Source organism: Sphaeramia orbicularis, chromosome 8 (genome assembly GCF_902148855.1).
Source record: "Sphaeramia orbicularis chromosome 8, fSphaOr1.1, whole genome shotgun sequence".
Taxonomy (NCBI): Eukaryota; Metazoa; Chordata; class Actinopteri; order Kurtiformes; family Apogonidae; genus Sphaeramia; species Sphaeramia orbicularis.
The window spans coordinates 2,782,787-2,810,438 of record NC_043964.1 but is presented as its reverse complement, the minus strand read 5'-3'; the positions used below and the strand labels follow the sequence as shown (position 1 = coordinate 2,810,438).

The following is a 27,652-nucleotide window of genomic DNA, read 5'->3' as shown; positions in this document are numbered from 1 at the left end:
TGTCTTAAGAGAAGTAAATGCAATTTGACCAATATTCTGCCTGTTACTGAATGTTTTGTGTGATAGTAACGCACATGTGTAAATGGTAAACTGATAAACGGAGGCAGAATATTGTTAAAATTGCACTTGTTTTTCTTAAGACAATTCAAGTTGTTCATGTTATTCAGATTTTTAAGAAAACTTTGTAGTTGGAAACCTGATCATAATATAATTTTACTTTTTTCACTGTTATTTTACTGGTCCGGCCCACTGCAGATCAAATTGGGCTGAATGTGGCCCTGGCTTAGACAAACAACATTTTTACACATAATGGTTTACAAATTTGTCTCACAGGTTATGTAAATGTGCCATTTTTCCCAAACTTTTTCACCCAGTTCTTTCTGAAGTCGTATTGTTGAGGTCGTCTGTTCTAGTAAATGGAGATGTTTTACAATATTGGTAAAGGCAAAAATGACACTAAAGATATTAACAGTCAAGGATGTGAAAATCATATTGGGTCAATTGAATCTAAAGTGAGTCAGACCAGTAAAATACTATCATAATAACCTATAAATAATGAAAAAGGCAGATTTTTCTCTTTGTTTTAGTGTAAAAAATTGATATTACACAAAAATGTTTACATTTATAGACTAGCCTTTTACAAAAAAAATGTGAATAACCTGACATGTCTTAAGAGAAGTATGTGGAATTGTACCAATATTCTGCCTGTTACTAAATGTTTTGTGTATTTATAGATCCACTGTGATCTCTAAGTGGTGATGCACATGTATAAAATGATAAACTAAGGTCTAATATTGTTTAAAATTGCACTTATTTTTCTTAAGAATTTTCAGGTCGATCAGATTTGTTCATGTTGTGTTCAAGTACGGTTCGTAGATGTAAACATTTTCATTACGGAATTTGACTTGGTTCACTCAAAAACAGAGAAAAAAACTTTGGAGTTGACATTATTTATCAGTTCTTATTCTATTATTTATATTATTTTACTGGTCCGGCCCAATTTATATCATATTTGGCTGAATGTGGAACTGAACTAAAATGAGTTTGACACCCCTGCTTTGGAAGTTAAACTAATAGACTGTTCAAACAAATACTTTTGTCTGGGAAAAAAAAGCAGTTATTAACATTTTATCAGCATATTTTTTGCATTTATAGCAAAAAAAAAGTAAAAAATTAAAAAATAAACTCCAGTTAGTATAAATGTTGAAGGTTCCTCCACTTAACTCGTCCATCCTTATTGGAGTTTGAAATGGTCGTAAGTTGTTAATAAATGCATTTTGGTGCAGATATTTCCTAGCTGGTGTAACCGTTACCTTTATATCTAGCTCTTTAATTCCTTTGGAAGTTAAACTAATAGACTGTTCAAACAAATACACTTTCATCTGGAAAAACAGCAGTTATTAACATTTTATCAGCATATTTTATGCATTTATAGTGAAAAAAACAATTAAAAAATTAAATAAACTCCAGTTAGTATAAATGTTGAAGGTTCTTCCACTTAACTCATCCATCCTTATTGGAGTTTGAAATGGTCGTAAGTTGTTAATAAATGCATTTTGGTGCAGATATTTCCTAATTAATTAAGAACGTGATAAATCTGGAAAGGGGTTTACACCAGCGGATAGATTTCTCACTATTTTACAATCGATATGGTAATAAATCTTTACTTATTGAAGCAATAATAAACGATCTGGCATTATTAAAGGTGCGTCACAGTTGACACCGCCTGTGTAAACCACGTCTTGTTAGAAAATAGCGCCTCAGTTTGACAGACGCTAAGACCGGACGCCAATGAAAATGTCCCTCCACAACGTTGTCGTGCAGTTAATGACTTGTAATCATCAGCTCAGGGTCTTGTGTAATCCTGATGATGGGAGAGGTGGCAGAGAGACAAAACAGCGACTCAAAGAAAAAAGAAAGGAGGTGAAAAAATAAGAAAGGATGGACAGAACCTGGTCATTTTACTGCACACAAGCCATAACAGAAACCAGGAACTCTCTCGGGGGGGGGGGGGGGGGGGGGTGAGATCAGAGAGAGGCAGGAAGAGAGGCCGAGCCCAAGGAAGCCCAGGAAACGAAACCTTTAGCCTCTGTGTTTACGATGCATGTCAAACAAACGACAATGACCTAAAACATTTTTTTTGGTGGTGAAGATGATATGAGGTGTCGATAAAAAAAAAATATATATCTGTATGATAAACCTACAGGGGTGGGAGCCTGGGGATCAATTTGTAAAATGTGTGTATTTTTTTCAGTTGTATTTTTCATTTTTTACGATAACTATTTATTTTCTTTAGGTATGTATTGGATAAATGTATGTACATGTTCTGTTCCTTCTTGACTTCATTTGAACTAGTTTTAAAAGTAAATATGAAACATTGAAAATGGTCATTCAAATACGCTACTGTATGTGTACATTTTGAGAACAAATTGTGCAATGATTTAACAGATTTCCATGATTCAAGTGATAGTAATACAAATTGAAAATATCATCTGGAAAATAAACAATAATGATGATGATGATGATGATGAAGATAATGGTGATGTAAAAGAAAAAAGAAAAAATAAAGCGGTCCAAATGGATCTGCTGATCATCAAATGTTTTCTTTTCCTTCATTGGAATGTACATTTATTCAAGTTTTGGACTGAACTTCAACCTCAAGGTACTTTTAAGGTCTGTGTTTCTATTTGATGCAACTTTATGCTTGTCTTCTATTACACTCCAGAGCCAAATATTGTACTTTTTTGTCTGGTTACTAGTTCCCTGTCTTGTCCTATGAACACCGCAGCTCTCCAAATATGTCGATGTGATATACTAAAGGATTAAGACTTTCCTTATGGGTCGAGTCAATTCTCCTACTTGAAGACACTCCTTAAAAACCCTTTTGGATCAGATGAAAACAGGCCTGTTTTTATGTATTGACTCATAAGACAACAGTGCCTCTAATTGTAATGATCTTGAAGTATTGGTGTAGATTTAACCAGTACACTGGGTTACAAAAAAAATGTTTTTTGCAAGTTGTCTAGGCTTTTTCAACTGAATTAGGACCATTTTGCACCGCTAAATCCAAAAATGACATCTGTTTTTCTCAATCAGGTCAGGTTTTTTTGCTAATTTGATTTGGAAAAATTTGATCTTTTCACAAAATATAATAATTAATACCAAAATATGATTGGTAAGCACACTTTATGAAACTTGTGACTTGATTCCTGTTAGGTACAATGGTGTATTCACCACAGATGTAGCAGAATACGTCAGGCTTATTTTTGCAAGATCTTCTAGTCGAAGCCATTTCATTCACCTGTAATATTAAAAAAAACAATCATAAATTGGCAAGAGTAAAATCTTAGGAACTCGTTTATTGCAAGAAATATGAAAGAATTTTGTATCATATGATGTGAAAATGCCCATAAATGTAAGCAAAAATGTTCAAAAGCCAATATGTAGCATAGTTCAGAAAGTTGACCTGATTGAGCAAAATTAATGTGATTTTTGGATTCAGCACCAAAATGATCCTAAATCAGCCCAAAAAACTTCAACAATAAATTTGTTGTTGACCAGTGTTACCAGTATATAAAATAGTTCAAATGAGCTCAGTTTTTAACATATACAGTGATAAAATGCTACACAGACATTGATTAATGCAGCAAAATTAATCCAAAAACATCATATACGGTATAATGTACTTTAATTTGAGTAAGTGAATTTAATTTTTACTTGTACCACAGTATTTTCTCTCTCTCTATTTGACTACTGATTTCTTATTAACACCAATTAAATACATGTAATTTATAATTGAAGCCATGTACGTTTTACGAGGTATACTTCAGTGTAGGTGGTTTAGATATAAAGTAATCTGCTTCTAACCAGCTAATTACACCTGTACATTCATGATAACTTTCCTTTACTATGAACTTCCTCAGACCCAGGAAATGTCAGCAAAGTACCAGCTTTTTTTGTTTTTTACTAAATCAGTGCCTATATTGGAAACATCATGATGCAACAGTTTTTTCAGTTTTTGCAGTTTTTAAAAATTTTATGGAATGTCCTTTGTAGTGGACAGTTTTTTCTTTTCTTTCTGTTTTTGTATAAAGTTGTGAAACTCTTGTCCATAAATGTGGACAGAAAACCCATAGCTGGGTCTGAGGAGGTTATCAGTATATAACATAGTTAAATGAGCTCAGTTTTTAACATATACAGAGATAAAATGCTGCATAGACATTGATTAATGCAGCAAAATGAATCCAAAAACATCATATACAGTGTAATGTACTTTAACCCTTTCATGCATGAATTATACGAACCTTAATCAAGGTTTTTTTTCCTGAGTGTTTTTATTCCTCTTTAGGCATGAAAAACAAAACTCTGTGATTGATTTTTTTTTTTTAATGAACCTTTTTTTCATGGGGGTGTAAAAATGTCCACTCAGCTGGACTCCATGCATTTCATTTTTGGAGTGAAGAAACATGTACTCACTGATATACTGTGTGAAACTACAGGGGTTGGACAAAATAATGGAAACACCTTAAAAAATCAACAAAATATAATTTCATATGGTGTAGGTCCGCCTTTTGCGGCAATTACAGCCTCAATTCACCGAGGTATTGATTCATACAACTTGTGAATTGTTTCCAAAGGAATTTTCAGCCATTCTTCAGTTAGAATACCCTCCAACTCTTTTAGAGACGATGGCGGTGGAAATCGACGTCTTACTTGAATCTCTAAAACTGACCATAAATGCTCAATAATGTTGAGGTCTGGGGACTGTGCCGGCCATACGAGATGCTCAACTTCATTAGAATGTTCCTCATGCCATTCTTTAACAATTCTAGCTGTATGGATTGGGGCATTATCATCTTGAGGTGAAGGTGTTTCCATTATTTTGTCCAACCCCTGTATGAGATACATTTTTTTAATGCTGCTAATCTGATGTTTTGTTACATTTTAACATACTCTAATATTAGTTATTACTCACTTTATGGAGATAAGATGCAAACAAAAAAAAACCTTGTTGTTTAAGAAAAAACTGTTAATTACAGTCTAATATCAACAACAACTCAAACATGTTACTGTAGATCAGGTTTATCAAGAACAGCAAAGTTACAGTAATGGTATGAATCGCAGTGTATTATGGGATGATGCATAGGCGTCCACTGTATTGGCTGATATGGAACTTAAACAATAAAATCCATGAATATACAAGAGAACAGCTGCAGAATAGCTGTCCACTTTAGTGACCAGTATGCATGAAAGGGTTAATCTGAGTAAGTGAATTTAATATTTACTTGTACCACAGTATTTTCTCTCTCTCTCTATTTGATTACTGATTTCTTATTAACACCAACTGAATACATGTAATTTATAGTTGAAGCCATCTACGTTTTACGAGGTATACTTTAGGTGGTTTAGATATAAAGTAATCCGCTTCTAACCAGCTAATTACACCTGTACATTCAAGGTAACTTTCCTTTGCTATTAAATCCCAGTACATGTTCTGCAAGTCCGTGTTGATCAGGAAAGAATTTGCTGAGTATAAAGATCCTTTATTACAGACAAACAGAACAAACCAGCAGATGGTAAAATTAGCTCGTTTCGGTGCCACATATTTTACAAACCCCACAGTTTTACATTCATGAACCACATTTAACAAGTTCCACAGATGGAGATCCATCCAAGTCAGCAGCCGGAGTGAAATCCTGTTCAAACGTGCCCATGTAGCTGGTGTATAAATCACATTTCCCTATCATATCTGACCATTACAACACTCCTGATATTCCATATGGGAAGAGTAGGGAGCAGTAAATAAGAGCCTCAGTAGGTGGCGCTCCTTCCTCTTACAAGCCGAGCGGACCGGAGGCTGGAATTATCATCAGACACTGGAGAGACCTACCACTCCATGAGGGCTTCTTCTATAAATACACACAGATATACATAGCTTCATACATAAAGGTATACTGGTGTCATATTATACACATATACTGTATAAAGGAATATATTAATATCAAAGACATACACATGCTTACATACTAATCAAAATAACTTAGATTATGTAAAGATAAATCATACAAAAACAGTAACATCTCTATATAAGACAATATTCCCTAAGATCTAGTGTTGAGGTCTTCTTGTTTTTTCAAAAGTCATTGGGAGTTGTGGTGGAGGGAGGCAAAGGAGGAAAAGACTGGATGAAAACACAAATAACTTCCACCGTTTTTTCGTTTCAGGAAATGACACCAAAAAGTAACAGTCAGAGATATAGTTGCGAAACGTTCATTGTTTTAATTTCCCTTAATTTTTTTTTTTTTTATTTCAATGTTCAGGTAGTTTTATGAAAGCATAGCTAGCTATAATTTATACGAACTGAAAAGGGTGTGCGTTAAATTTGCAAAACTTTGATTGTTTAATTTCCCTTAAATTTTTTTGATTTCAATATTTACTTAGTTTTATAAATGCATAACTAGCCATAATTTATATGAACTGAAAAGGGTGTGCATTAAATTTGTGCAAATCCATATTTTTTTGTACATTTAAAAAGGCGAGTTATGCTGCGTTCCAGGCCGTTTTTTGAACACATAAGTCACGACTTCAAACCACGACTCACAACTTTGTAGCATTCCAGGCAAGTCACACCAAACTGCCTGAGCGCAAGGAATTGTGGGAGTTAGATGTAAACAAACAAGCACGTCAGACCATACGTTATGTTCATTTACAATCATTTCTATCGCCAAAGGTGTTTGCTCTTTGCTTATTTGAGGGAAACAGAGGAGGAAAAACGATGCATAAGGCAAGAGAAGCTGTTCTACCTTTGATGTTCTTTGCATATTTGGATTCGTATTTGGTTTTAATTTATTCTTGCACTGATTGGACTGAAAACTAGCTAACATTAGAGCAGCTGCTGATTCTGCAGAACATTTGCAGATAAATAATGTCACAGCAATACCTTGTTTTAATAAACAATCTCCATAAACACCGCATCCATGGGGGGGGGGGGGCGCTATTGCTACGTGATGTCAGAACTCAGAACTGGGAGAACGTGGATCTAGTACGAGTTCAGGTGGAAGTCACAGGTTTGACTGAACATTCCAGTGCATTTACACCAGTAGAAGGATGGAAAACACCAGTTACGAGTTGCCTGGAACGCAGCATTAGCCCAGTGCTAAATCCAAAGCAGGACAGAACTGAAGCAGTGTTCCATTGTTTCTTGTAGTTCTTGTGTTCAGGTTGTACTTGACCTAATTATGTTTTCAGTCGTCTTAGTTTTGGTTTGGGTAAACTCTAATAGCCCTGCTGAGCGCTCACAGCTGCTCTCCTCTGTGTCATTTTCTACTTCTTGCTGTGTCTCTCTCTCTTTTTTTCTCCCTCTCAGCCTCTCCCCCTTCCCATCAAGACCTCCCTCCCCAGTGCCTGATTGGCTCTGGACAGCAGCACACAGACGCAGGACGAGTCGATGCGGATCCACCTCCATCCCGTTCGGTTGTTTGCATCTTTGGTGAGCGCTCGCACAAACGACTGCTTGGCTTTGCACTCGCTCACCCATTGTTTTTTATCCACACCTAAACATCCAGCCCCAGCTACGCCCGTCCCCATGGGCCTCGCCGCTCTGCCTCCAGGTTTGGGCCTGCTCGCCTGCTCGGCCTGACGGCAGCGAGTCTCATAGAAGTACTGTTTGAGCGGCCCTGTCTGCGTCTGAATTTCCTGCAGGATGGTCACCTTCTGCCCGTGGGAGTCGATGGCCGTCTTCTTGTCTGTGACCCAAACACTTTCGGACTCGCACACTGACTTCTCCCCTCGCCTCCTGTCCATCAAATGTGAACGTTTGTCCCTTTTAACGGCATGGGGAACATCACTGGGGGCTCTGGAGGAGCTTGGAGTTGTGCTCCTGTCAATCGCCCGGTCCCCGTGACCCTCGATAAGTGTGTCCATGTCCTCCTGCTGCTCCTCTCCGTCCCCGTCCTCCATCATGCCGGTCTCCAGCATGAGGAGGATTGGTGGATGTTCCGGAGGTGAAGGTGAGGGCGAGAACAAGACCCTTGGATGTGCATCCAAAAACATTTCATCACCTTCCAGGATACTGTCCGGTCCTAACCCCAGACCCATCCCTGCCTCCAGGGTCAGGCTCTCCTCTGCCAGACTCTGCTCCGTCCCTGATGTCCTTTGACTCCCTGTACTGACCGTTGGTGAATCTCCCAACTGCTCCGAGGAAACAGTTGGTTCTGGTCCTGTTTGACCCTTTAGAATAGCAGCAGGACTGACAGCAGAAACCTGCAAAGGTGTTTCTGTGGAGTCCTGAAAGTCCTTCTTGGAAACCTCCGCTGTGTAATCTGGCCTACTGCTGGAAGTTTTGTAGTCCTTTGGTAGAGAATTATCCTCTGAAACATCGTGGGTCCTGAGAGTTCCTCCTTCTGTGAGAACATCCAAACTGACGCTGCTTTTGACTTTGCTGCCTGAGTTGCTTTTTGATTGGTGGATTCCTTGATTCTCCACTTTGAAAATGGAAGTCTCTTCATCTGAAGAGGATGTCACGTAATCCTTCTGGCTCTGGAGGTTTTGTTTGTTGGTGTGTTGGCTGAGACTAACAGCCATGTTGTAATCCGTTTGTGATGCGTTTGCGTGGAAGTTGAAGTCTGCTGGAGGCTCCGTGGGAGCTGCGACGCGAGTAGCCGGGTCATGATGGTGGTCTCTGTGGCTGTCGAAGCCAGGCTCTGTTGTCGCGGCAGCAATCCTGGAGACGGGGTTGTGAGGGAAGGGCAGGGCCGAGGCAATCACCATGGCAACCAGGGGAAGCCAGTGCATCACTCCCAAGACGTATCAGCTGGTGGATAAAAGGAGGCAACACAAGAGAGAGACAGACAGACACAGGAAGAGAGAGAGAGAGAGAGAGAGAATGTTATTTTAGACGATTGTAGGTTATACAGTTTAACCAACCACCGCAGTTTAAATGTAAAATGAGAGGTTTTACAGGGGGCCCGCAGCTTTATGACCACGGTGCTTTAACTGCCGGGGTATGGTTTTAAAATCTTGGCAGAACTTGTGGAAAAATAGTACCAAGTACAGCAAGGTCACCGTCTGTTTCTTCATGTGGGATGATGGAGTTCAGCTACGAACAGCAGCAGATTGTGCTTGTCTGAATGGCTGACCTTCAACAGAGACACTGACAACCTGGTATGTATGCGAGTCCCAAACTTTACAGCCAAAAGATCTAGAGTAAAAAGACATCTGCAACCCAAGAATATACGTCTTTTCATTTGTGTTTTATGGCTCAGACTTGTTTTTGTTCTGTTTCTGTGTTTGCTATGATCCAAGAATTTTGCAGTCCTCTTTAAAGTGTAGAAACATCAGGACTATCTGCTAAAATAAATGATAGAGAAGCATCACTGAAAAGAACAAGTATTCATCTGATCCTGTTTAGTTTGAAAGTATTTTGTTCTCCATTGTAAATGTAGTGTTTGAGTATGATTTAATACTGTTCCCCCTTCATGACATAGTTCTACTTAAAGGTAATGTAGATATTTTCCAACACAAGCATGTATTCTTAAATTGCAGTGCAGCTCAGTTTGTCAGTAGCCCTTTATTTCATTTGTCACCTTTTGTTTTCAGTTGGTAGTTTAGCTGCTAGTCCATTAGCAGTTCAACATTTATTTTTGGAAATGCTCAGGTCTTTTTTTTTTTTTTTTAGTTGTTAGTTTGATAGTCAGTTTTAGTCTTTGTTTAGACTTTTACTGCCATAATCACCACCTTAACCCTTTCATGCATGAATTATGAGAAGCTTAATCAAGATTTTCTTTCCTGAGAGTTTTTATTCCTCTTTAGGCATGAAAAAAAATGCAATTGAATTGTATCATTACTTTTATTTATTTATTTATTAATCAACCTTTTTTTCATGGAGTTCCAAAAATGTCCTCTCAGCTGGACACCATGTGTTTCATTTTAGAAGCAAAGAAACATGTATTTACTGATACACTGTGAAAACTATTAAATAAAAACATTTTAATGCTGCCAGTCTGATGTTTTCTCATATTTTAACATATGCTAATACTAGTTATTACTTCACAGAGATAATATGCAAAACAAAGCTTAAAAAAAAAAAAAAAAAAAAAAAATGTTATTTACCATCTAATAACAATTTGCTTTTTTTTTTTACCCTCAAACATGTTAGTGCAGATCAGGTTTGTCTAGAACATTAAAGTTACAGTAATGGTCTGAATGTCAGTGTTTGGGATGATGTGTAAGCGTCCACTGTGTTGGCTGATATGGAACGAAACCAACAAAACCCATGAATATACACGAGAACAGCTGGAGAAGAACTGTCCACTGGAGTGACCACTGTGCATGAAAGGGTTAATGACTGTATCCATCCAGCACAGACACATAACGTACAAGATTTCTACTTTTGTAAAATTGCTTAATGACTGAAATGGAACATATGCAATAAATAAATAAATAAAGACAGATGACGACTAAATGAAATTACTACTTTAATTCTTATTTTGTTAGCTTTGCGTATATTCTATACTGTTTTAAAAATTTCATTACAAAAATATTTTTGCATTCCTTGTTTTTTTTTTATTTCATTAGTTTCTCAAATCATAATAACTACATTGCAGCGTATAATAACAAAGTACTTATTAAAGGTTTTACGTAGCACAAATGAAAACATCCTGCCTGTCTATTTGAGGATATTTATGACCTTACAGGACACATTACAGTCATTTTAACTGTTGCACAACAAATACACATAGATAAGATACAAAACTCAAATAAAACACTCCCTCGTGCGAGCCGAAGGTAAACATTTCCAACCATGCAGAACGCTTTTAAGGTAAATTAGTTTGTCAAGTCTGACATAATTTCAATGAACACAAATGATGAGAGGATTAGAGATGATTCATTCAAGTGTTTCACCTGTGACTAAGTCGACAAATATTCCAGTCGCCCAGTCATGCGGTGTGTGTGCGCAGAGGGGTGGCATTCAGGTGGTAGTCAGCGGAGGTGAGAGACAGTTTAGTTCTAAGTTCAAAAGCAGGGAGGAGGTCACCACTTGGAAAGAGTTAAAATAAGAGGAATGATGAGAATGTCAGAGATGCAGCTTTACTGGCGAAGCTCCTTCACGCTTTCCTCAGGCAGTAGAGACATAAAATAACACGCAGGGCGACAGAAAATAACTGTGTTTGTTTGCTCGTGGTGTGTTTGTTTGTGCTTTGTACGGGCATGTGAGGGCGAATGAGAGGATGTATCATCGCTGGCCATCGGTGTCTGTGTGTGGGCACATGAATGAGTGATAAAACTAAAGCTTTTCAGTGACAGGACACGTATTCAGCCCGACCACACCCTGGACACAATGCAGCCACCGAGGAGCAACAAGGTTTGGTTGACACATCACTCATGCAGCCTCCTCCGGGTTCAGTGCCTCCTTGTCTTGCAGACAATAAATCACTTCAAAGTGCTGTGGGCTTCCTGTTTGCTTATGCTACTGACTGGTGTAAAGGGCCTGCCAAAAGAAACTGAGGTGATCTGTGTGATTGAAGCAGATTATCCAGTAAACAGGCTGTTAACACGCCCCTTCAACCAGGGCTCTCAAACTCCTGTTCTTTCAGGTTCCACATTCAGCCTGATTTGATCTCCAGTGGGCCGGAACCAGTCAAATAATAACAGAATAACCTATAAATAATGACGACTGCAAATTTTTGTCTGTGTTTTAGTGCAAAAAAAATCCCATAAATTATGAAAATACTTACTTTTATAAACTATCCAAACTACGAAGATGTGAATAACCTGACAAAAACTGAACTTTCTCAAGAAAAATCAGTGCAATTTTAACAATATTATGCCTCAGCTTATCATTTATACATGTGCGTCGGACTAAAAAAGACAATAAACACATAGGAACAGGAAGAAAATTGTTAAAATTATGCTTAATTTTCTTTAGACATTTCAGGTTGTTCATATTTGTTCAGGTGATTCACATTTAACTGTTAAATATTTTTATAATTTAATGTTATTTTTTTGCACTAAAACAAAGACAAAAATGTGAAGTTTGTCATTATTTATAAGCATAATCTAATATTATTTTTTCCACATAAAACCGAGAAAAAAATCTGCAGTCATTCTCTTTTGTCGGTTCTTCTGCTGTTACTATTTGACTGTAGATCATGTTGGTCTGTATGTGCGACCGGAACTAAAATGAGTTCCACAGCCTTCACACTTTGCAAATTCATCCCAGGGACCGGATTGGAACCTTTGGCGGGCTGCGTTTGGCCCCTGGGCCACATGTTTGACACCCCGGATGTAAATGTAGAGAGACCAGCCAGTGCTAATTAAAGCTCAGCAGAAAAGGCTGTTCAGCTATGGGAGCGGTGTCTGGGGTGAGGATGGGTGTTCGAGAAAAAACTTTCAATACCAGTACCTCGACCTCAATACTCGTTATGACTAGGGCTGTTAGAAAATATCAGTTCTGCAATATATCGCAATATTTCATTTCGCAATACAGGATCGATATTAAAAAGTACTGCATTGATATTTTTAGGCATTTATTCAAATGCAGATATGGCGGAGGTTCATTTTTGTGTTTTGTTTTTCGTTATTATTTATATTTTCTGTATTGTTATTTAACACTGTTTTATTAAATAATGGTTATTTGAAGCACCCTAAAAGCACTTTTTACTCTCTGAGAGGCAGATGGGAGTTCTTTAGTTGGGATTGAACTAAAATGATGTTATGATGTTAGTAATGAACTAATAGAATATGAACATTTGAGCAGGATCTGAAACTGTAAGTTTGAACACAGTTGGAACATTTTGTGATATAACATTAGATCCTGTTGTGATCAAATAAAAATGTGTTTAGTATTTGTGCAGATTTCTGCTGTAATTCCATTCTTCCAGGAAATAATCATTTTTAAAAAAGAAACAAACAAAAAAGTGCCATTTTAACAGTATCATGATATATCTTGATATTATTGTGATTTGAATCGTATCCCCAAATTCTTGCCGATGCACACCCCTATTTATGACACAATTTAGCATTTTAACAAAAAGTAACGCACAATACACATTAGTTTCATCAGCACATCTGCCTGTTCACACACTTACGAACTAAAAGCAGTTTTACTACATAAAGCGATTTACCCTGAGGCTGTCTGTTAATGTAATAATACTGAAACTTATACAGGTCAGTGGGGCTGTGTATTGACAAGAGTCTGGCGATACGATACAAAAAACAATACTAGGATCACCATACGATATATATCATGATACTGTTAAAAAGGCAATTTTTGGTTTGTTTCTTTTTTAAAAGATTATTTCCTGGAAGAATTGAATGACAGCAGAAATCTGCACAAATACTAAACACATTTTTATTTGACCCCAACAGGATCTAATGTTCTATCACAAAATGTTCCGCTATTAAAACTTAAATTCTTTTTTACAGACATTCCAGTTTCAGATCCTGTTCAAATGTTCATATTCTATTAGTTCAGAACTAACATCACAACAGTATTTTTTTGCAATCCCAACAAAAGAAAAACATTATTTAATAAAAGAGTGTTAAATAAGAATAAATAAAATATAAACAATAAAGAAAAACAAAAATGAACCTCCACAATATCTGCATTTGAATAAATACCTAAAAATATTGATACAGTACTTTTTAGTATCGATATAGTATCGTGACATGAAATATCACGATATGTTGCGGAACCGATATTTTCTAACAGCCCTACTAGTCGGTGATACACCTTTGAAATTTGATATCGAGGGAAATAATTTCAGGAATTTTTCAATAGGAAATTTGATCAGTGTCATAAAAGTATGGATGTTCAGTTCCCTGCCCTCGTACAGGAAGAAGAAGAAGGTAATCTGTAACCTACTATGAGACGAGGGAGTAAAAGGTGGTGATGGAAATATAGATTATAAACCCAGCAAAACCCTCTGAGACCTCATAAGAGTGTGTGTTTCAGCAGGAGGGTTTTCTGCTTCTTAAGGGCTTTCTTGGAGCACTCAGACACCACACAGAAGGCAAGCGAGCAGACTCTAAGTGGTTTCTTTGTGAAACAGCAGTAGCAGCAGCAGCACTTCATCAACACGCTCCATTTGCTACAATGACACGCATCATTTGCGTTCCCTGCGAGGCTAGACAAGGACCGCGACGTTCTTTTCCGCCCTTTGGACCAGACCCAGGCGCGCTGAATCCCCTCTGACAAACACAAAAAAAATCTTATAAATCAAGAACCTCACTCTGTAAATACAACTCCACTCAACATTCTACACTTAGTTTAAGCCTAATCTCCATATCTTTGAATTCTTTGGAATAAATCGAGGAGAGAATCAGCTGAAAAAACAGGGCAAAGCCTGCGTGAACACACAAACAGCCACCTCATCAAGCAAAAATCCATGAATAAGCAGCCTAAACAGTCTAAACCAGGGGTGTCAAACATGCGGCCCGGGGCCCAAATCCAGCCCGCCAAAGGGTCCAGTCCGGCCCATGGGATGAATTTGTGAAATGCAAAAATTACACTAAGATACTAACAATCCTTTTAGTTCAGGTTCCACATTCAGAACAATTCAATCTCAAGTGGGTCAGACCAGTAAAATACTATCATAAGAACATAAATAATGACAACTCCAAATTTTTCTCTTTGTAAATGTAAATATTTTCATGTGTTTACACTAAAACAAAGTGTAATTTCACAAAAAAATGTGAAAAACTTGAGAATTAAGTGCAATTTTAACAATATTCTGCCTGTTACTAAATATTTTGTGTATTGTACTGTGTATTGTGTACTGTGATCTGTAAGTTATAATAATGTACATGTGTAAATGACAAACTGAGGCAGAATATTGTTAAAATTACACTAATTTTTTTCAGTTTGTTCATGTTATTCACATTGTCTGAAAAGATAGTTTTGTAGATGTAAACCTTTTCATAATGTAATTGAACTTTTTTCGCTCTAAAACATGGGTGTTAAACTCATTTTAGTTCAGTTCCACATACAGCCTCATATGAAATAAAGTGGGGCAGATCAGTCAAATAAATAATGTAAATAATAGGATAAAAACTTAGAAATAATATCAACTCTAAAGTTTTCTCTATGTTGAGTGAAAAAAGTATAATTCCATAACTAAAATGTTTACATCTACGAACCGTACTTGAACGTAACATGAACCAATATGAACCTGAAAATTCTTAAGGAAAAATAAGTGTAATTTTAACAATATTACACCTCAGTTTATCATTTATACATGTGCATCACTACGTACAGATCACAGTGGATCTACAAATACACAAAACATTTAATAATAGACAGAATATTGTTAAAATACTACATACTTCTCTTAAGACATTTCAGGTTGTTCATATTTTTTGTGAAAAGCTAGTGTGTAAATGCACACTTTTTTGTGTAAATTAACTTTTTTGACACTAAAACAAAGAGGAAAAAATAGCTTTTTTCCACTATTTATAGTTTATTATGATAGTATTTTACTGGTCCAACCCACTTTAGATTGAACATCTTTGATGGTTAATATCTTCAGTGTAATTTTTACATTTCACAAATTCATCCCAGGGGCTGGATTGGACCCTTTGTTGGGCCAGATTTGGCCCCCGGGCCGCATGTTTGACACCTGTTCTCTAAAACACAAAGAAAAGTTTGGAGTTGACATTATTTCTATATTATTATATTTTTTATTTTACCGGTTCGGTCCACTTCAGATCAAATTTAGCTGAATGTAGAACTGAAGTGAAATGGGTCTGACAGCCCTGCTCTAAACTCTGACGTTAACTGTGATCACACCGGATCCCTGAGTCTGTCCAAAGCGATCGACCCAACGTTCCAAACCTTCCGGTCGTTTCATGTTCAGTCACACTCACAGGCTGGGATCCTCCCCTGTCGGCTTATTACATGTCCACTAACACAAAAACACAACCTGGAGATGCAGTTATTTTTTCAACTGTGCTCCCAAACTGTGAAACATTCCCGAAGGAGATCAGGCAAACAACCTCAGCAGACATTTTTAAGTGACAGTTCAGGACAGATCTATTTCACTTTGCTTTGAAGCACTCCTTTAACATGCACAGCTTCCTTGTCTCTGGATCTCTGCTTAGGATTTCATTACATTAAGGTTTTAGAGGATTGCACTTCAACGTTTTCCTGCTTTTGTTTTAGGAACTTTGTGCTATGGTTCAGAATTTTCCATAAACTTTCCAGATGTTTACTACTCGCTCTAAGATTTTAATTACTTCACCAAAATAATATAGCTTATTACATTGATTACTTTTCTAATACGTGTTTCAGAGAAGGTAAGAAAGCTGAAAAAGACACCAAACACAAAGCAGACTGTATAATACTGTTAGACATATTAAAAGTTTTTCAGTAAAACTTTAATTAAAATGTGAATATGCTGATTTTAAAGCACAATCACCAAAGCTAATTTCAGATATGTGGATCACAAATCCTGGCCGTACTACGGGTAAATTATAGTCATTGTATGTAATCTTTTTGCCAAAGATAACACACATTCTAACCTTCTTATAATAACCAACATTTTGATGAATAAGTATAATGAAGCTGCAGCTGTAATAGCAGTTTTTTTTAATAATGTAATTGCGTAATGCTGTTATATGTGACTACTTAGGCTAGTCTCACCACTAACGCTGTAAAATCACAAAACCAAATGACAGCTACTCCTTATATTTTATGATTAACCTGCCTCATCATGGTTAATCAGATATGACAGAGAAATGCATCATAAACTGAGAAGCTGTAAATTTCCTTTTTTGCCACGCCACATCACTAACACAAATAATAAAAAATTTGCGGATCATTTTTGTTTTGTTTTATATTGACAGATGACTATAATTTTAATAATCAACATAATAATTACCATACATAAAGTTAACTCTGTCGTTCCAACCTTTTTTGGCTCGTGACTCCATTTTAACATCACAAATTTCTGGCGACCCCCAACATTAAACACGGAGACATTTTTTTGCTAAGACTAATTTGTTTTTGATCATGTAATAGTTTTCTATACTATGTTGTAAATAAATGTTAATTTTAGAGGACATTTAGTCTATTTAATATATGTTTTTATGGACGGAGGCAGTAAATCCAGGTGTAGATTACTGCACAAAGGGAGAATTAGATTTTCCTTGGTCAGGGTATGTACACTGGAAAAAATGCCCCTCTAAAAACAAGTAAAAAGATTTCATACAAGATACTTTAGCTTGAATTAAGCAAAAAAATAAATGTGCCAATAGAACAAGTGAAAATTATCTTGAAATTTGAATTTGAGATTTTTTTGTTTTTAGTTTTTGCTTAATTCAAGACTTTTTTTGCTCAATTCAACTTTTTTTTTTTGCTTGATTCAAGATTTTTTTTTTTTTTTTTTTTGCTTAATTCAAGCAACAAAAAAAATCTGCCAGTGGAACAAGTGAAAATGATCTTGGTAAGATTTCTTGAAATAAGATTTTCCAGATCTATTGTCTAAAAATCCGTTCTTATATCTCACTGAAAAGTTATTCCTTAGGCGATTCTGTCTTATTTTAAGTGTGATGAGATATTTGGACTAGAAATGAGAAAAATACACTTGGTAAGATTTAGATTTTTTCCAGTGTACAGTCAGTCCAGCTGTGATTTCCAAGGCTGACAATTAATACTGAACAAACAAGAACTGAAACTATGAATTCTGAAAGAGCTGCAGCATCTGAAACTGACCACAGTGAACATCTGACACAGAAACAGAACCACAGTGCTGCACTTTCACAACCATAGTTTGTTTTTTATGTGTTGTAATTGTCTCTCTCAACTCACCATATATTTTTTAGTCGTAAGTTTTCATTTTTTATCAATTAGTAGAAATTTCAAACGACCCCATTTGAATTCCAGGCGACCCCACGTGGGGTCCCGACCCCAAGGCTGAAAAACACTGCGTTAACTCTTAAACAGAAGCTGTATAATATACACAAACATTTGGAAAAACAATAAAGGAAATTGCTTCTTGTGTAAATGTGGCACCTGGCGAACTGGGCTGACTTGTCTTTTGAGCGCTGCCAGTGTGAACCACAGGGGTCTAATCCACATGAGACAGCATGAGTGAAGACGGAACCAGGGGAATGACGGGACAGAGTGCCTGGAGCTGGGAGACCCTCCCCAGGAAACAGATGCCATAAAGCAGCTCCACACCTGGCAGCGGCTACTGTGCCATTAGCCTGTTAACTGAGTAATCCCCCCCTCATGTGTGGTTAATGTCAGACACGTCCATCTGACACACAGATAATGCATTCTGTGTTAGTATTAGGACCAGGCCCCGTCTCTGCTTAATCCTCACTTTTTGAAGTCAAGTAGTCCAAAGATGGATGGGGGTCGAACATGTCTGGTTTGAACCTCGCCGTGCGTCTTTCAGCAAATTTTTATGACAGGTTTCGTTAGTGCAACATGTAGGGCTGTGTACTGGCAAGAATTTGGCAATATGATATAAATCACAATACTAGGATCACAATACAATATATCACGATATGTCATGATACTGTTAAAAAGGCAGTTTTTTGTTTGTTTCTTTTTTTTTAATGATTATTTCCTGGAGGAATTTAGTTACAGCAGAAATCTGCCCAAATACTAAACACATTTGTATTTGATCCCAACAGGATCTAATTAGGGATGCACCAATACCACTTTTTTCCTGACCGAGTACGAGTACTAGTACGAGGGCTGTTCAATAAGTTCATGGCCTCACCCAAAAATACTGGTTGTTATAATACAGGATGTTACATTCTTTCGTGATGGGATAGTGATGCTTGAACATCAATGGACCAAGTGCATTGCTGTAAATGGAGATTATGTTGAAAAATAAAACATAAATTATCAGTCTGTGTTGTTCTGTTCTGGGTGAGGCCATGAACTTATTGAACGGCCCTCGTACTTACATTTGAGTACTTGCCGATACCGAGTACTGATCCTAGTCCTTAATAATCCCATTCCAGTTGTTAGTTCCTTTTGTAAATGTGCTTTATTGTCGTTGTCATTAGTCTGACTGGAACAAAGTGCTGCTACTGACATTTAATGTGTTGGAATGAGCGTTTGCCAATTAATCCACCAGGGGGCGCCGCTCTGAATTAACCATACTGGACAAATACCACGAAGAAGAGGAAAGTTTAATGAGAAGAAGAAGAAGAAAGTCAGTAATAACAAACCTGTAGACGACAGAGGGAACACTACTGTGATACTAATGTTGCAGCGTTTTCTCTGGTAAGGTTTAAAAGTTTAGCTTCAGCAGGAAGAGAAAAGACAAATGAGACACAAGTTTGGTTTTCAGTTCTGTTGGCGGCGGTCCGCACCGCTCCGTACTCCCGCTGGTATTCTCTGTCTGTTTACGCATCCGCGAGCACCTGGTAAACAGATGTAATGTACGCAGAGGACGGACAGAATGCTGCGTCTGTATCTGTCTGTGTCTGAACGGTACTGTCAGTCAGCCTTACTTTTATCACCGTCATTTCTTTGGTTCCATCTCCACACTCTTCACACTCACACACATTATTCCTCCTCCTCGTACCTGCTGCACTGAACTGGGAATGGCACACGGCCGTGAGTGGTATCAGTGCATTTGTACCGGATTACTTTTACGAGTACGAGTACACACACTGAGTATCGGAGCCGATGCCGATACTCGTATCGGTATCGGAACATCCCTAGATCTAATGTTCTATCACAAAACGTTCCTGTGTTCAAACTGAAATTCAGTTTTACAGACATTATAGTTTCAGATCCTGTTCAAATGTTCAGATTCTATTAGTTCAGAATGAACATCAGAACAGGATTTGAGTTCAATCCCAACAAAGGAACTAACATTATTTAATAAAAGAGTGTTACATAATAATAAAAAAAAAAAAAAAGAAAAAAAACAAAAATGAACCTCCACAATATCTGCATTTGAATAAATACCTAAAAATATCCATACAGTACTTTTTAATATCGATAGAGGTTTGTGAAATGAAATATAGCGATATATTGCAGAACCGATGTTTTCTTACACCCCTGGCGACAAGTACAAATGTGGACGTTTAAAACAATGACGACCATGTGACACAGACACACATGCAGGTAGATGTTTGTCTTCTCTCTCTCTCTCTTACTGAGTGTATGGCTACAGTAAAAGCCTCGGCCTCACATGTGCTTATTTACAATGCCTGGCTGTCCCACTGTGCAAACAGCCCATTAATTCCAGCTCTCTGATTGTTTCAGTCCACGCTCAGCCCCCTCCTCTCTAACCTTGGCTCCATAGCAGTGACATCCTTCTTTCCTACTTTCAGATGTGGAAGAAGTATTCACATCTTAAAGTATAAATACTACACCACTCATGTAAAATAGATGTTTTATCTGCAGAAAACTCATAAAGCACAGGTGTCAAACATGCGGCCCGGGGGCCAAATCCTGCCCGTCAAAGGGTCCGGTCCGGCCCTTGGGATGAATTTATGAAATGCAAAAATTACACTGAAAATATGAACAATCCTTTTAGTTCAGGTTCCACATTCAGACCAATTCAATCTCAAGTGGGTCAAATTGGTAAAATACTATCATAACATATAAATAATGACAGATCCAAATTTTTCTCTTTGTAAATGTAAATATTTTCATGTATTTACACTAAAACAAAGTATAATTTCGCAAAAAAAAAATGTGAATAACCTGAACAAATACAAACAACCTGAAATGTCTTAAGAGAAGTAAGTACAATTTTAACAAGATTCTGTCTGTTATTAAATGTTTTGTGTGTTTGTAGATCCACTGTGATCTGTAAGTTCTAATGTACATGTGGAAATGATAAACTGAGGCAGAATATTGTTAAAACTACACTTATTTTATCAGTTTGTTCATGTTATTCACATTGTTTGAAAGGATAGTTTGTAGATGGAAACCTTTTCATAATGTAAATTTACTTTTTTCGCTCTTAAACATAGAGAAAAGTTTGGAGTTGTCATTATTTATATATTATTATGTTATTATTTTACTGGTTCGGCCCACTTCAGATCTAATTTAGCTGAATGTGGAACTGAACTAAAATGACTTTGACAGCCCTGACATAAAGCGTGAAAAGTCAAAGTAGTTTCAGTGCAATAAAATGGTCCCTGTCAGTGTTTTACTGTCATATATGATATTTTGGGTTTAAAAGCCCTTGTTTTCTTCAATTTCTTGTTCATTTTAATGCCTGGTCCAACTAAAGGTACATTTGTTTGGACAAATATAATGATAACAAAAATAGCTCATAGTAGTTGAATTTCAGAGTTGATATTTATCCATTTAACATGGTTTTCTTGATAAAAACCAAAATCACTTCAGTTCTTCCATCAATATCTCTGTCACTGTACTGACAAAAACAGTGCTTTTATTCATTCCATGTTTTCTTTTCTGTCTGTTTTAGTCACATAATACACACAGGAGTTAGGACTTGATCACATAACCATTGTTTCTGATGACTTTTGATGGTCTAATATTTTCTTCTGTGACTGTATACTGCTGCATGCACGTGTATGTCGCTAATTGATCTATTTTAAATAGTGGAGGCTAGTTAAACTTAAAACAATGCATCAGAGTCTATGAGATCATTATATCGTTAGCCTCATAGCATAATTGCTTACGTCATATTTTTTCAGGTCATAGACAATGATGCAAAATGAAGCAGCAGTGTTAGAGTAAAGTCACACTGATATCACAATTTGGCCAAAAATGTCACTTGGGTAATTATGCTGTGAGGCTGACGATATGTTTGTCAAATGTTTCTAATATGTGAAGAATTTTAACTAAAAAGTCTGATTTGGGACAATGCATTTTACAGTTAATCTAACAGGGTTTTTAATACTGTCGCATGTTTGCCACATTGCATTGTGGGTAGTGGGCATGTAGTTGAAAATGTGTAATTTTTATGTGCAGGGGTTCAGCGGGGTTGTGGTGTTAATATTAGTTTTGACTTAATGTGTTTATGGCAATGTTTATTGGCCTTTTGTGTTTACTTTTGTATTTTTGTAGAGCTGCACCATGAGTGAGAGCCATAGGCCGAACAATGGCTGTTCTGTTAACCTGTAAATGACAATGTTCTGATGAATCAATAATGTCTAAATTTGCCAAATTAAGAGTAAATCCCAAACTGACAGATTGTATTGACATAGGTTCCTTGCACACTTACATCCTTGCTATAATTCAATCATTTGTTCCTTGTGCCAGTATTAACATTTCCTGAAAATTTCATCATAATCCTTCCATAACTTTTTCAGTTATCTTGCTAACAAACCAACAAACAAACCAACCCTGATGAAAACATCACCTCCTTGGCAGAGGCAAAAATCACTTTTTCGGAAATGGCGGTCTTCTCCTGGATCTACCTCCATAGTTGTTGAAAACAAATCTGTTGGCACACTTCAGATTTCACTGTCATGGTTAGATTTGGTGTTCGTTGCTTTTCAATACTATAATATGTTCCCTTATTAGATTGAAAATTCCAAAACTCCACTATTTTTTCCCATTCTAGATCATGGTATCCAGAATTTTTTGATTTTTTGATCCAGATCAATCTTCAATATCTTGTAGAACCTGTTGGGAACTTATTATGTTTTGTTTTTTTGTTTTTTTTTTACCAAGCACTCTGACCATTCATTGTGCAGTTCCACATATACATGTTGAAAATATCCCTATCTCCCAATGATAAGGAATCCTTTTAAAAATTCCTGGATCCAGACAGTGATCCGGATCATTCCCAAAATCTAATCCTGTGTTAGCCTACTCGTCCCATTTTGGACATTTCCTGAAAATTTCATCAAAATCCATCCATAACTTTTTCAGTTCTGTTGCTAACTAACCAACCAACAAACAAACCCTGGCCAAAACAGAACCTCCTCTGCGAAGGTAATAATACATGAATTTTAAGGTCAACCCCAAAAAAGAAACACTTGTTCTTTGATTACGACAAAAAATCAAGAAAAGCAGCATTTCTGGAGACATATGATTGTCACCAGACAGGAAGAAGGTGGAATCTGAGAAGGAAATGAAATCTGTCAGACAAATGTAATGGAGTAAAAAAACAAATAAAACAGTTTCCCCTGAAGCTGCACAATATAGAAACAGACAAGAACCATGATGTCAAACTGAAGCACTGAGTGACAGTAGTGCCCTTCCACCTCTGCCTCCCAGGCCATGTGCAGGATACGGTGCACTGGTGGAAGGTTTGGCCTAAATGCCCTTTTTCCACAGCCTCCTACAGAGTCTGGACATCAGATGGAGACTTGAGCTGCAGGTAAACTTGGACCTGTGTGATCTACCTGCGGGTTCCACTTGTGTCTTAGTCGCTTCCATTTCACTCTGACTCACTGCCAAGTCAAATAACACATGAAATTGGCAACAACTCCAGGGCTGCCAAAGAAAATATTAGGTAAAATAGCGTGCGTAAAGTGATTTGCGACCTTGTAATAACAGATGACAGATGTTTTATGGGCTTCAAATTAATCCCCAAAATTATATGACGTAAATAGAGTTACTGTATGAGACGCCTGGGTGAAAACGGTTGAAATAAATGACATAGGCTTATAAATTAATTCATAAATAAAAGTAGATTTAAACTGGAATAAAGAATTAAATAAAAGATAATGTTTGCAAATGTCTTAATTTAATCTAACAGACATTTGCTCCATTATGTAACTCCAGCAACAATGAATTACACACTTAATGAACATATATATAAATATAAATATCTATTTTTAGAAAGTGTACCTAAAACCATTTGACACAAAGCCTTGAAGGCCTACTTGTATGATTGAAGGCCATACCGTTTAGGTGAGATCCGGACCCCGCGTCCTTCCAGCTGACACCACATTGATTATAGAGTCCTGTCGCCAGTTGCTCAACTGGTGGAAGAAAACAAACTCTAAAGACACTTTCGTTCACAGACCAAAAGAGAAAAAAAAACACTATTCACACACGTTTCTTTCTTCTCTTAATAGTCCGTGACATCGCATGTGCGCCCCGAAATCCGACGAGGAAAAAAAAAAAAAAAACTCAAGTAGTCAAAACCAGAAAAGTCTCCGCTCCTCTGCTGTCCTGTCCTGGGTGCGCTCCACTCAGGAAAAAAAAAAAAAAGACGCATGGAAAGAAAACTGTGTTCAAAGCAAAGCTGCCACCGACTGTAGGTATTCCATTTGTTAATATTCCTTCCGCGGGGTCAGGGAAAAGTCATCTCAGTTCAAAACTGTGAACGAAGAAGTGGAGAGGTGAAGAAATTGGCCAGGCGTTTTAAGACCTCAACTCCGCCTGAAATGCGTAAAGTCGCACAAAGTGTCAAGTTTACGCACGTAAAGACCGAAACCCCGGCAGCGGAATTTTCAAAATAAAATACCTTATCGCGGATTTCTATTCAGGTGCTTTAATTTCAAAAATACATTCAGTCACTTCCGGCCCCATTTGTTCTGATATAATGTCAACTTGACGCATCCAACTTGGTTTCTCTTGGGAAGCGCAAAGACAGGACGAGCTATTTTCCTTCAGAGGTTAGTGTATGAAAAGACACACAGCCCACAACGTGTTCCATCTGTCACAGCGGATGCAACTAGTATGAGGAAAAACAAACACATGACTCCCATATAAAACTCTGATTCTAGATTTAATGCGCAGAATGATCATAAATGTACATTTCCTTGCCAACTACTTCACACGTCCTGAGTTTGATGTGCGTGACAGAGATGTTTGACATTTTCCTCCCCTTCCTTCCATCCCCGCCCCGGTCTTCACGAGAAAAAAATGTTTGATAATTTACCAGCAATGAGGTGTAGTTGGTGAGAATCCAAGTAATGTGAGTTTATTATGGTTTGGCAAATTATTGCAAACAAGCTGTTGTAAGACTGGGTGGTGGAATGCGTCAGGGTCCTGCGCGTCTGCAAGTGCACGAGTGCAACAGAATCCTTTTTGGCACAATCAAACCTTCCGTTTTAATGCGAAATCCGAGTCTGCCTTCAGATTGCTTCCCCTTGGCTTGTTTTTTTTTTTTTTTTTTTTTTTTTTTTTTCGGCCGTTTGGCAGCTAAGTGCCTTGCTCAAGGGCACTTTGACAACTTGATTTGCATCTCAATGTGATGACTTCATTGCTTCGTCTAGGTATCTTCTTTCATACCTTATGAATATAGTTGGGTCTGTGTCTGCACATTAACTACAGCAACAAATGTAAGATCCATTAACATTTCCAAGTATAAATACGCCGGAAGTACTTAAAATACATGAACAAGGTTGAGCTTTTAAATAGACTTAAAATAGCATATATGTACAGAAGTGGACCAATCCAACAGGAAGATTAGACTGGATGAATAAAACCGGATGCAATGCAAATGGGATTGGAAAAAACTGGAGATTTCATCATTAAAAGGAACTAAGATGAGACTTAACCTCCTAAGACCCAGGAAATGTCAGCAAAGTACAAGCCTTTTTTTTGGTTTGTTTTTTATTAAATAAGTGCCTATATTGGAAACATGATGCAACAGTTTTTTCAGATGCAGTTTTTAACATTTTTATGGAATCAATCAATCAAATTTTATTTATATAGTGCCAAATCATAACAAAAGTTATCTCGTGACACTTTACATATAGAGTTGGTCAAAACCAGACTCTCCTGGAATGTCCTTTGTGGTGGACAGTTTTCTTTTCTTTCTTTTTTTTTTTTTTTTTTTGTATAAAGTTGTGAAACTCTTGTCCTCAAATGTGGATACAAAAACCATAGCTGGGTCTGAGGAGGTTAAATATGGTATTAAAAAAAGAGAAATAAGGAAAACAGCATAACAAATAATGAATAGTGATGAATGGTAATACATTACAAAACAAGAGGAAAATTGGCCATTAATAGCAGTAATGTTAGTGCAGTATATGGTGATTGTCAAAGTTAGGATATGGAGCCTGGAAGCAGGGTCTGTGCAGGGGAACACGCACATATCACCCATATCTATGCACTCCTGGAAGAGGGGCTCACACATCGACGACAGGCCAGAGCATACCTCTACTGTAAAACTTCCCTGGCAGACAGCTGCAGAAGATTATACTGGACGAATAAAACCTGATGCAGTGCAAATGGGATTGAAAAAACTGGGTATTTCATCATTAAAATGAACTAAAATGACATTTAAATATGGTATAAAAAAAGAAATAACAAAAACATACTGTGAAAAAGGCTTGAAGAAGAAGGGTTGAAGAATGAAGAAGAAAATAAAACATTTTCTGATGAAATAAAATTTTATTCTCCTGAAAACAAGAACAATAAATGTGTGTAAACATACAGAAAAAATTGCACAAAACACAACAGTGATTAATCACTGCAATTACGTAAATACCTGAACTGTAGTGACATTCTCAGAACAAGAACAGTATGTTGGTAAATTGAAAGGCAATCGGACACTCCCTCCTTAAAAAAAAAAAATTAAAAAAATGAACGGCTCTTTACAAAGACTCGGTTCCCATCGTTCATTTCAAAGAGCTGTTCAAAAGATTTGATTCGTTCGTGAACGTCACATCACTAATGGATACTATCAGTATTTAGATTGATCCTCCCTGCCCTAAATGAAGTAGATGAACATATTCCTATGAACAACTGACAGTTATTATTACTCACTTTTTAGGAGTAATTTGTTGTGTAATCTGTTGGGACATGTTCGGTGGATTTGATCTCATTTCTGTTAAATTTAGTCACATTTTACTCCGAATATGGGGTCAAATCTACTCAACCACAAGGAGTGCAAATTGTCACCTCACTTTTATTGAGTAGATTCTAAAGGTTTGTTTTTACAGTGCAGCACAACCGATAACACTGGTCAACAACAAATGTATTGTTTAAGTTTTTTGAGCTGATTTAGGATCATTTTGGTGCTGAATCCAAAAATCACATTCATTTTGCTCAATCAGGTCAACTTTCTGAACTATGCTACATATTGGCTTTTGAACATTTTTGCTTACATTTATGGGCATTTTCACATCATATGATACAAAATTCTTTCATATTTCTTGCAATAAACGAGTTCTGAAGATTTTACTTTAGCCAATTTAAGATTAATGGTTTTTTTAATATTACAGGTGAATGAAATGGCTTCAACTAGAAGATCTTGCAAAAATAAGCCTGACGTATTCTGCTACATCTGCGGTGAATACACCATTGTACCTAACAGGAATCAAGTCACAAGTTTCATAAAGTGTGCTTACCAATCTTATTTTGGTATTAATTATTATATTTTGTGAAAAGATCAAATTTTTCCAAATCAAATTAGCAAAAAAAACCTGACCTGATTGAGAAAAACAGATGTCATTTTTGGATTTAGCGCTGCAAAATGGTCCTAATTCAGTTGAAAAAACCTAGACAACTTGCAAAAAAACATTTTTTTGTAACCCAGTGTACTGAATAGTGAAAACAAAACAAGAGGAAAATTGGTCATTAATAGCAGTAATGTTAGTGCAGTATATGGTGATTGTCAGTTAGGATATGGCGCCTGGAAGCAGGGTCTGTGCAGGGGAACATGCACGTATCACCCATATCTATGCACTCCTGGAAGAGGGGCTCACACATCGCAGACAGGCCACAGCATACCTCTACTGTAAAACTTCAGTGGCAGACAGCTGCTCAAAATAACCGCTTAATGGTCAGCAGTGG

At 36.9% G+C, this 27,652-nt stretch overlaps 1 protein-coding gene and 1 long non-coding RNA gene across 2 annotated transcripts; one reads left to right on the top strand and one right to left on the bottom strand.

Moving 5' to 3' along the window:
* Nucleotides 1–241: 241 nt before the first annotated feature.
* On the top strand, nt 242–17,578 carry LOC115424606 (uncharacterized). The gene is made up of 3 exons (XR_003936107.1): nt 242–393; nt 3,845–3,851; nt 17,544–17,578. It is a non-coding gene; the product is annotated as an uncharacterized LOC115424606 (long non-coding RNA).
* Nucleotides 7,211–24,285, bottom strand: ntf4 (neurotrophin 4). Its single transcript, XM_030141967.1, has 2 exons — nt 23,806–24,285; nt 7,211–8,812 (listed from the first exon to the last, which is right to left on the bottom strand). The coding sequence occupies exon 2, from the start codon at nt 8,791–8,793 to the stop codon at nt 7,363–7,365; it is 1,431 nt and encodes a 476-aa protein (XP_029997827.1). The 5' UTR covers nt 8,794–8,812; nt 23,806–24,285; the 3' UTR covers nt 7,211–7,362.
* Nucleotides 24,286–27,652: the final 3,367 nt, after the last annotated feature.

What these genes read in the sequence shown, in the direction of transcription:
- ntf4 (XM_030141967.1), bottom strand. Translation starts at nt 8,793, where the DNA reads ATGCACTGGCTTCCCCTGGTTGCCATGGTGATTGCCTCGGCCCTGCCC.